The sequence below is a fragment of the Bactrocera neohumeralis genome, chromosome 2, assembly GCF_024586455.1.
Source record: "Bactrocera neohumeralis isolate Rockhampton chromosome 2, APGP_CSIRO_Bneo_wtdbg2-racon-allhic-juicebox.fasta_v2, whole genome shotgun sequence".
Lineage (NCBI taxonomy): Eukaryota > Metazoa > Arthropoda > Insecta > Diptera > Tephritidae > Bactrocera > Bactrocera neohumeralis.
Window position 1 is genome coordinate 33,204,592 of NC_065919.1, and position 11,653 is coordinate 33,216,244.

Sequence of the window (11,653 nt, forward strand, 5' to 3'; positions counted from 1 at the left end):
TTACAAATTGTTTCACCTATCTTTATATTCACAACTCAATTTGAAACGTAGTTGAATTTCCTACAGGCTATATGAGTATACATAGAGGTTAATTAAAACATTAAAGCGCTGTAAATGCAAAAATCTCAAAATTGCATCTCCAAAAAGTGGTATTTAATAAACTAGACAATACTTCTACTATCAGTAAATACACAATATTACCAAGTAAAAGACCATGGAACTCGCCGATAAACGGGATTTTATTAAACTAATAATTCTAAGTTTAATGTTAGCATTATGGTTTTACTGGTTGTGGATGAGAAAAAATCTGTACCTATTCGCATTACGCTTCCCAGGATTATTTGGATGGCCCATTTTTGGAATATTACTTCGCATTAAAAGCCAACATAGTACGCATAAATAAATAGTGAATTGAATAGTTGACACTTATATTTAACGAGAACGCCGAAATTCTCGTTTTGAATATGTTTTAGTTAAATAATATCAAAACAACAATTGTCGGGATTCTTCCAAATTCGAATGTGACTTCGATCGCTTGAATGAATAATAATTTAGTGTTTAAATCTGTGGTTATTTCAAGAACCAATTATTTATATAAGAGTCTTTTGACGAATATACATATCTAATTACTAAACTCATGCATTCAATTCTAGTGATATGCATATATCATATGTACACATTACACATATACAGTTCATTAAAAAAATAACGTTTTTCTTTCCCGCGATTAAATCACCGAAAACTGTCCCCATACGCCAATCCGATAAAGAATGTTCAAACATCAATAAAAGCGAACATATCAAGAAAACATTTAACGGCAACAAAAAATTTCATTCAATACAAAACAATACATTTTCTATTATTACAACAACTTTTCCAAACAAAAGCTACTCAAACTTTGGAAAACGAAAATGTTATTTTTTGAACACACCAGTAGGTCGTAACATTTTTAACCACAAGGTAAAATAAGATAAAAGGAGGTGTAACAAAAGCCAAACCCTTTTAAAAAGTAAAAAGCAAATTTTAAAAGTACTCTTTTTTATAAAACTTACTAAATTCTGGAATTTGCTCAAAATAATACATGAAAGATAATTACTGTTAATGAGACAATTCATTTGTTTTAAAGATTTTAGACTTCTTTTTAATCTCCATTTTTATTCAATGATATTATTGTATATATTTTGCTTTAAGCGAAATATGGTGAACTATCTTTATTAAGTTATATCACAATTGACCGATAGGTAAAAAATTAAATACAATAAAACAATAATTTCAGTACCGGCGAGAAGCTGTAGTGGGGGTTCTTTACGAAGCATGGTGTTGATCCAACACAGGCAAAATATATTCTGTAGCATACCAGAACTTTCTTGAAAATCTCGTATCTTTTTTGGAGGGCTTACCGTTATCTGTATACACCTCCGCAGTTTTTCAACAGGACAATGATCCCTGCCAAAAGTCAAGATCTGCGATTCAGTGGCTCTAAAATCAGGCAATGCCTTATGCTTCTTTTATGTCTTTTTTCTAATCATTCATTTGTTTTCCTTGAACGTTATCTAATAAATATTGCTGTATACCTATAGTTCAATTCCTTCTCGATATTTTTAAGTTTTCTTTAATTTTCTGTTCATTTTAGTGCACATGGGAGAGTGTGCTAAAAAAACCTAGAAATATGCGGCTAAAAGCAACGTAAACAAGTAAGGAAGGGCTAAGTTTATTATTAGTAAACTTATTTTATACTCTCGCACGATAAAATGATAATCGAGATTTCATTAACAGTCATTTACATATTTTTCAAATACCGTATTTGTGTAAATTTTTATTCCGCTATCATCATTGGTTCCTAATGTAGTATATATTATACAGAGAAGGCATCAGATGGAATTCAAAATAGCGTTATATTGGAAGAAGGCGTGGTTGTGAACCGATTTCACCCATATTTTGTACATGTCATCAGGGTGTTAAGAAAATATTACATACCGAATTTCATTGAAATCGGTATAGTAGTTCCCGAGATATGGTTTTTGGTCCATAAGTGGGCGACACCACGCCCTTTTTCAATTTTTAAAAAAAGCCTGAGTGCAGCTTCCTTCTGCCATTTTTTTCGTAAAATTTAGTGTTTCTGACGTTTTTTGTTAGTCGGTTAACGCACTTTTAGTGATTTTCAACATAACCTTTGTATGGGAAGTGGGCGAGGTTATTATCCGATTTCTACCATTTTTGAACTGTATATGGAAATGCCTGAAGGAAACGACTCAATATAATTTGGTTGACATAGCTATAGTAGTTTCCGAGATATGTACAAAAAACTTAGTAGGGGGCGGGGCCACACCCCCTTTTCCAAAAAAATTACGTCCAAATATGCCCCTCCCTAATGCGATCCTTTGTGCCACAGACGGACAGACAGACTTCCGGATTTCTACTCTACTCGTCACCCTGATCACATTGGTATATATAACCCTATATCTGACTCTTTTAGTTTTAGGACTTACAAACAACCGTTATGTGAACAAAACTATAATACTCTCCTTAGCAACTTTGTTGCGAGAGTATAAAAACAGTACATACATATGAGTATATTGATTGAGTGTACGGCTGTGTGTATAAAAAATTATAAGCAAAATTAATTATTAATTTCTATTAATTCGTATTTTAATTACAGATCTTATTCAAGAGTTTGGCAAAATATTCAAAGATTGTAAGGCATACACTGTTTGTACATGGATAGGCATGTATCCAGTTATTATAACAGCTGATCCACCTTTCATAAAAGATGTGCTATCTGCAAAGGATTTACTTAATAAAGCCCAGCCACTATACCAGCCACTCTATGACGCATTCAAAGGAGGTCTTATTGCAAGTCCAGGTACAAATTTAATTTATTATATTTGAACACTTGTAAGGTTGGTGAGTATTTAAAAATGTGTTTCGTTCTACTAGTATTACGTGTTTTTAGTAATTACATGTATTTCACAATTACTAGGAAGCATAGTTGAAAGACTCCGGAACATAATAGTTTTGTTCACCTAAAGGTTTAGGTGATACAAAACATAATCGATTTTTATATAGGGTTGTCGGTTCGTCCATCCGTCTGTGGCAGTTCGTAGATGCTCAAAAACAAAACGCTTAAAGTGCTACAACTGAGTACTAAATTACGATATGATACTGAAATTTGGCACAGGGGAGCAGACTAGCAAGGGGCATCTGTGCAATAAAAATTTTGAAAAATTGGGCGCCCTCAAATATGTTTAAAGTACCTTTAACCACTAAAGCTGCAATATCCAAATTCGGCTAGAGCAAATTTTATAAAACCTTCTACCGACAATGTGAAAATGGATGAAATCGGATAATTATCATCCCACTCCCCATATAAGGGTACTGTTAAAAACTACTAAAAGCGCGATAAATCAATAACTAAATACTACAGAGTAAATTTTTACCCGTGTGATGGTATGAGAGGGTTTTAAAGGAACCCAATTCCAGGACCTACCAGACCGATCGACGAAATTGGGTATATAATATCATTTTTACATTAGTATATTCCAGTACGAAAACGAGCGAAATCGGAGTACAACCGCGCCTACATCCTATTTAACACAATTATAATTCCATTTGATTCTTTTTACTTTCCAGTATGCAAACCAATCATCAAAGAATGTATTGAGATAAGACTTTGCCCGAATTGTGCGCTTAAAGTAGGCTACTTATGTATATTCTAGCATAGACCTCATATATCTGAAGGTACCATTTTCTTAGGTTTTGATCCCGGCAAGTTACAAGAGTATGAAATGTTCGGTTACACCCAAACTTAGCCCTTCCTTGCATGTTATGTTTAAACTCATACATTTGACTGAATTGAAGCACTGCTTTAGAAATAATATTTTTTAAGGCGGTTAGCTAAGTTTTAAAATTTTCCAAAATACTCTGCTTAATTTATTATCTTTAAACCCATGCATTTGACTGAAACCTTGAACTGCATGAAGCACTTCTTTAGAAATAATATTTTTTAAGTCGATTATTATTTGTTGCATAATGTCGGCTTTATTGCAAACATCTATTTCATAATAACTAATTAACCGAAATTTAAAAATTGTAATTATTTGATTTCAATTAAATGGCATAGCGGATCAATGGCATAAAAATCGCCGTATGATAAATCCAAGCTTCCATCAGAAAGTACTGACCTCATTTTTGCCCGTATTTAATAAAGCTAAAGATGGGGCTGTTCTAAAATTCAGAAACTTTACAAGGAATGAGCATGTCTTTATTAGTGAAGTGTTGCAAAGGATCACTCTAAGTATAACTGTTGGTGAGAACATTTAATATATGTACTTACATAAGTATCTTTAGCTTGTATTAATCGACTTTAATGCAGAAACCACTATGGGGAATGAGATGCAAAAAGGCGATCAGGTATCAGAGGAATTAGTGAAGTCATATATCATGTTAGTACAAAATAATAAATAAAGTAGTTTAATACTGTTATAAAAAGTTTTAGAAGCATGGAAAAACTGCCAATTGAATGCTTCTTAGCATATGTGAAACTGGATCGTTTGTACGCCTGGTTTACGAAAGCATCGAAGGAATTTGTGTACAAGTTTATTAAAGGGGTAATTAGTATTAGATATAAAACAATGAACATCAACAATTATTCTGAATATTAAGCTTTTATATGGAAAACTCTCACAAACGCCAAGTACGGAAAATATTCGACTTGATGTCAATATATCCTCAAATAATACTGTTAACAGTTATTCACATGGAAATAAGACATTTAATGAGAAGAAACCAAACATTTTCATTGACCGCGCTATAAATTTATATCGAGAAGGAAAATTTTCGCATCAAGATCTCATTGGTGAAACGAACACAATTGTATCTGCGGTATGTAAAAAAATGCTTTTAATTTTTTCAATTATTTATAATATAAATTATAGAATCTACAACCACATAGGAAGAAAAGTCGTTGCCTTATTTTAATATCGTAGTATTGCTTACTGATTGTTTTAATATGTTTGAGATAGTCGATGAAAATAATATTATTTAAATCCCAAAAAAACTGATATAACCTTGCCGGTCAACTGTTGTATTGAACGGTTTTCAGCAACACTTTCAGCGGACTCTCGATTGGACTCAAGTGTATAATGATATATCCACCTTTCATTCATTTCACAAATCCACACCGCAGGGGCGCTGATATATGTAGTTATAACGAAATTAAGCAAACAATTATATTGGATTGCCTAATAATTGAATATACTTATTTGTACATATGTACTTTAAAACACGGACTCTATGCCGCTAAATTCTGTTTAGTAATGTTTTACACTCCTTTTAGTAAACTATCTTTTTGCTAAACTATTTAAAATAAAAACTTTTCAATTTATCCTGTTGCTGAAATGTAGTAAATTGTAGAGGCTGCAGAAAAAAATGTCATAAACTTGAAAACTCTATTCCAATAAAATTATCAATGTTATTAGATTAAAGTTTTACCAATAAAATCCGTAGTTTTAATGTTCAAATAAAATGTTTATAGTAATAAATAACTAGAGTATTGATTTATGATTTCTATGTTTCTTTTAGGTAATCTATAAGTAACTGGCCTTTGTATTTCCGTCATTTATACTCTTTATTAACCATCTTATAGGCTTTCGAAACGACCGCCAATGGACTATTGTCAGCACTTTTGATGTTAGCTATGCATCCTGCTGTACAAGAAAGATTATTCGAGGAAATCGAAAATATGTTCCCCGACAAACATTTTTTCGTGGACTGTGAAAATATTACAAATCTACCATATTTGGATATGGTCGTAAATGAGACTTTACGCTTAATGCCTTCCATACCCATGATTGGTCGTCAAGTCATACAAGATACTACACTGAGTAACGGTTTGGTGATTCCAAAAGGAATCGAAATTTTAGTTTCTATTTTCGATTTACATCGGAGAACTGATATCTGGGGTGCAAATGCTGATAAGTTCAACCCAGAGAATTTTTTGCGAGAGAATTTGCAAGAAAAGCATTCGCATGCATACATACCTTTTTCGAAAGGGGTACGAGATTGTATAGGTAAGCATTTTAACCACATTATAAATTATATGCCTGTACCTACAAATATAAACATTTATTTATAATTATTATATTATTTTTCTCACAGGATGGAAATATGCTCTTATGGCGATTAAAGTACTATTGGCAGGTTTCATTCGGAACTTTTCCTTTGAAACCAATGTGAAATTGGAAAATTTAAAGTTTACGAATAATGTATCACTTAAATACACCAATGAACCGGCGTTTACAATAAAAGACCGGTGTAAATAATGCACTTGGGTGCAAATAAAGCATTATTAAATGAATAAAATTAGTTATTGAATTTAGTTACATTCTTAAACCAGACATGAGAAGGGTGCCCTTCGAGAAAAAAAACTAAATACTATAATGTAATATTAATAAAATATGTACTAATGTGAAATATGTATACCATATTTGGCTGCCAATACTCTTACTTAGGGTTTCCGTCAAATATAGCAATTATCTATAACTATTAAATCCTCTTCCCAATTCATGGATTTTCATTTCACAAGCTTATTCCAACACTTTCGATGTTCACACAAAGAGAGGATTCTGATTAGACCAACAAAGGCTTGGGTAAAAAAAGCAGCACTTCGCATTTAAACATTGTAGATAATTTCTCAAAGGATTTGTTTCAAAATTGTAATTTATTTCAAAAACTTTTGTATATTTACATTACTTTTCTGTGTTGTATTTTTATCAATTTAAGAAGTTAAATCAAAACAGATTAAAGTAGATATTAAATAATTTAAGGTAGATAAATATTTTCATATGTTTTTCTTAAAAATAAAAATGAAGAAAATTTTACATTTAAATTCTTACACAGGGTTATTATTCCCTATTTACTCAGCAAAATTTGATACATTATATTATTATTTACATTTTTTATCCATTTAAAAACTACAGAAACACTAATAAAAGTCAAGAATAAACCAACTCAGGATTACATCAATTCTAGCTCAAGTTAGTCTGTATTGAGATGCTACAGAGTGTAATTAAACATTTTAATCTTATTTTTAAATTATTTACGATATCATTGATTAATTCGAAAGTTTCAAAATAAATAAATACAAATAAATAATTAATGATAATTTCGCACATTTTAGTTTTCTATGCACAGAATCCTAAGTAAAAACGAGTTTTTGAAGGACAAAGTGCTTGAATTAAGTCAGCCTTCGAAATTTTCCTATATTATATACTATATACTTATACAAACCAAATGTATGTTTACAAACCATTTTCACAAAAATTATTGCATAGGCACACAGGAGAATAAGCTTTCATTATGTATTTGTATTTTTTTGATATCAACCTAATTTGATTTGATGTCGATAATACCGAATTTCAAAACGTAAACTAAAATGCAGCTGAGTTGAAAATAGTAATAGAAAAGGGGCGTTAATATTTCACTTCTTTATTGTGTGTACGTATGGACAGATCACCAAGCGAAGCGTAAGAGAGATATATTGCGAATTAAAATATCAATTTATTCATAAGCGTGAACTTACCTAATTTTTCTCCACCAACAACGTCACGAATAGGCTGTAACAGTAGTAGTACCATAGGGTAAATAACCATCCATTTTAAGTGGGAAATCGGTAACAAATGTGGATTACTCAGCAACACCATTTTGTTGCACACTATGAACTTGGCTGCTTCGTTTATTCTAGTAGGGTTTCTCGACACAAGAAATTAGCGGTAACAGCACTAAAATATTGCTTTTTTCCTCTCTATTTATTCTGTCACTATTTATATAGTTATTACACACACACCTACATATGTACAGTTCCTTAACTATCAGTCGGATATCATTTAATTTCATAATTTCGGGTTAACTTCACATTGATCACTAAGCGTTTTCGGTTTCTTATTTTCTAGCAACATGTTTCTCCAGAGTAACATAGTTTCATATACCTAACGATTGTTTGTAACACCTATCTTATCGATACACAGCTATATAGTTACATAAATATGTATATAAATGATAAGAATGACGAGACAAGTTGAATTCCGTATGAATTTCTGTCGGTCCACCTGTGAAAGAGACTAAAATGAAGATATCTTGATAAAACTCGTTATACGTATTCCCTGGTATTTTTAGAAGATTGGTGTTGTAGATGAGTGGGATGGGATCATTGCCACGTTTCGAACAGTAGGAAGGGCATTTGAAGTTTGAAAAATTTTAAAAAGCTATACTATTACTATACAAACTTAACTCTCAAACCACTACAGCTATATCAACCAAAAAGATGTGAAAATGGGCGGAACCTGACTAAAACTAAACCTACTTTCCATTTATTAAAATTTTAAATTTCATCTGAATCTTTCACTTTACATAATATAACTCAAGTGCTAATCATGTTATCGAAATAAAACATTGCAGAAATAGTGTCATTAAAGTGTGTCATCTCTCTTCAAATCGATCAATATGTAAAACAATCAAGTGAGATTAAAATATTGGATATACCATAGTTTAATTACGAAAATGTGTGGATATTTCGTTATTTTATCAAACTTTATTTCGAATATGTCGGTCGGAATATGTACATTTCATCTTCATAAATTTGTGCGAAAATATGTTCTTGAGTCTACTTGAATAACACAATCCATACATACCTTCCCCTACCCCCAATATTACCGATATAGTGAATTCAGATTTTTCACCTGGCTTTAAACTGATTATGTTGAACAAAATGTATAAATAAAGTGGAAAAGTTTTCTTAAATATAATGTGACTTAGCGCTGAATATGAAGCAATTGATCTAGATCTTGGTATAAACCTCATATCCCAAACTCGTAAAATGATTCTCGATTGCCTGGTTGACTTTTACCACGTATATCGAACTCTTTGGTGCATTTAATACCACATACAATCTATTTTTATACTCTCGCAACAAAGTTGCTAAGGAGAGTATTATAGTTTTGTTCACATAACGGTTGTTTGTAAGTCCTAAAACTAAAAGAGTCAGATATAGGGTTATATATACCAAAGTGATCAGGGTGACGAGTAGAGTTGAAATCCGAATGTCTGTCTGTCCGTCGGTCCGTCCGTGCAAGCTGTAACTTGAGTAAAAATTGAGATATCATGATGAAACTTGGTACACGTGTTTCTTGGCTCCATAAGAAGGTTAAGTTCGAAGATGGGCAAAATCGGCCCACTGCCACGCCCACCTATAAAGTGTCATAACTAAGCCATAAATGACGATATTAAATTGAAATTTGGCACAAAGGATCGCATTAGGGAGAGGCATATTTGGACGTAATTTTTTTGGAAAAGTGGGCGTGGCCCCGCCTCCTACTAAGTTTTTTGTACATATCTCGGAAACTACTATAGCTATCTCAACCAAACTCTATAGAGTCGTCTCTTTCAGGCATTTCCATATACAGCTCAAAAATGGAAGAAATCGAGTAATAACCACGCGCGTTAACCGACTAACAAAAAACATCAGAAACACTAAATTTTACGGAAGAAATGGCAGAAGGAAGCTGCACCCAGGCTTTGTTTTTTTAATTGAAAATGGGCATGGTGTCGCCCACTTATGGACCAAAAACCATATCTCAGGAACTACTATACCGATTTCAATGAAATTCGGTATATAATATTTTCTTAACACCCTGATGACATGTAAGAAATATGGGTAAAATCGGTTCACAACCACGCCTTCTTCCAATATAACGCTATTTTGAATTCCATCTGATGCCTTCTCTGTATAACATACATATATGTATGTACATTAGGAACCAATGATGATAGCGGAATAAAACTTTACACAAATACGGTATTTGAAAAATATGTAAATGACGAATAATGAAATCTCGATTATCACTTTATCATGCGAGAGTATAAAATGTTCGGTGACACCCGAACTTTGCCCTTCCTTACTTGTTCTTATTTGTTTCCACCATAAATCAACGAAAAGTAAAGCACTCTTTACGTAGCTATATTATTTATTGAGAAATCCACACTATAACTAATTTTACGAAAATGCATAAATTACATATAAAATTAAAAAAATTAGGAAATTGTACTGACGCTTTTATTTTAAATTCAGTTATCAATAAATGTTTTACGATTTCATCTTCAATGACGCTCGTATGCATACTTAACGGAATCGAAGTACAAAGTACATACATACATATATAAATATGTATGCCAACACTACACATATCATAATTACATATGTATGTACATATGTTCATATCCAATCATGGGATATTTTATTTTATCCATTCTCAATTAATTAATTCTTTCCGTCATTTTGTAATCGAAGATTCAATTAGATTGGGTAGCTCTTCATTCCCATTCAAGAAAATAAACAATTTTAGTGTTTCAGCATTCCAATATCTGACTCATACTTCAAAACTAAAACAAAGTTAAAAAAATTTGGAAAACCTTCCTAATACAATAAATATTATTGAGTGCACAAAAATTATCCTGAGAATGGAACCATAATACTTATGTATGTAGCCATGTATGTTCATATAAATCACTTCACTTCACTTCATGTAATATTAAATTTGTAAATTTATTTAGTTAAGACGAAAACGTATTCATTTGGAAGTATGATGTCTAAAAGGGGTTGTATTATATTGATTTTTTTTATCGAATTCACATAGACCAAATTCCTTAATAGTAATCATAAATAACTCATCCGTCTTCATATGGCACATATAACATATGACCTTTTTTTACATATGTACAACATAAGCTTATGTTTGTATGTCTGGGTGTATGTCGTATTTAAAAGACTTATTACTAAGTTAAATAGATGTTGCTTACAAACACTCAAAGAGATTCAGAACTTAGGTTTCATAATTCCCCAAACACTTTACTGTTTACATTTTGGATAATAATTCCAGATTATACATAACATTTTGTTAATATTATTTTATGTACTTTTATTTAATTTTTATCACAATTAGGACCAGATTGCTCATTAATCCAATTCAACTATCCACACTGCCTGTATTAAACGTAATGCATGAATTGGTTAATTAATACACATTTTTGGGTATTTTTTAGTTGGTTTGCATTTTATTCGTATTTGCACTAAAATATTTTCGGCACTTAGCACGATAACATACATTCGCACGTATAATACACATACTCATGTTTTTAAATTTCATTTTAGTTGTCAAATTACACAAAATAACCGGTGGACAGTCTTCACACCAATCGCCACTAAGTTTTCTTTTATAAAACACTTTGGTTAATGACTCTGGAGTTAACGCAAAGGGGATACCGTAACAAACAATCGTGTGACGTAAATGGAAATTTTGTTTCAAATATTGTAAGGAACCCTCATCATAAATGTAATAACTACCAACTACGATTAGTGACTGAAGCGTACGATTTCAGACACGCTGTAACAAACGTGGATGAATTGCAAAGCTGGGATGCTGGAACGCTGTGTTCTCAAAACAGCGAAAAGCACAAATAAGAAGTGTCTCTCAGAGAGTCTCCAAACATCCAAGGATTCTTGTATGTTAATATTAACGGACCCGCCGCAAGTACATATATTTTGCTCTTTCTGCACATTTTAGATGTGCTGCGGTACATTAGCACATGTGTAAGTAGTACG

General features: G+C 31.9%; 2 protein-coding genes across 8 annotated transcripts in view; one reads left to right on the plus strand and one right to left on the minus strand.

Moving 5' to 3' along the window:
* Nucleotides 1-11,393, minus strand: part of LOC126763529 (uncharacterized) — a 51,919-nt gene extending 40,526 nt beyond the window's left edge. For 3 of the 7 annotated variants that reach the window (XM_050481210.1, XM_050481201.1, XM_050481110.1), the window contains exons 1-2: nucleotides 10,852-11,393; nucleotides 7,580-8,117 (exon numbers count right to left, since the gene is read on the minus strand). In XM_050481210.1, the coding sequence (XP_050337167.1) occupies nucleotides 7,580-7,700 (121 nt within the window). In that variant the 5' untranslated portion in view covers nucleotides 7,701-8,117; nucleotides 10,852-11,393. Of the gene's footprint in view, nucleotides 1-7,579; nucleotides 8,118-10,527; nucleotides 10,543-10,851 lie in introns of those variants that run through there. The other 4 variants (XM_050481136.1, XM_050481127.1, XM_050481119.1 and 1 more) reach the window with 4 other exon arrangements.
* LOC126763936 (probable cytochrome P450 313a4) lies at nucleotides 215-6,320 on the plus strand. Its single transcript, XM_050481714.1, has 8 exons — nucleotides 215-389; nucleotides 2,660-2,863; nucleotides 4,121-4,306; nucleotides 4,373-4,442; nucleotides 4,496-4,607; nucleotides 4,663-4,881; nucleotides 5,645-6,068; nucleotides 6,157-6,320. Exons 1-8 carry the CDS (start codon nucleotides 215-217, stop codon nucleotides 6,318-6,320), a joined length of 1,554 nt encoding a protein of 517 aa, XP_050337671.1.
* Nucleotides 11,394-11,653: the final 260 nt, after the last annotated feature.

Excerpts from the sequence above, each read along its gene's own strand:
- LOC126763936 (XM_050481714.1), top strand. The coding sequence starts at position 215 with ATGGAACTCGCCGATAAACGGGATTTTATTAAACTAATAATTCTAAGT. Across the intron at positions 390-2,659 it reads TCGCATTAAAAGCCAACATA|ATCTTATTCAAGAGTTTGGC; the intron begins GTACGCATAAAT and ends TTTTAATTACAG. Across the intron at positions 4,882-5,644 it reads CGAACACAATTGTATCTGCG|GCTTTCGAAACGACCGCCAA; the intron begins GTATGTAAAAAA and ends ACCATCTTATAG.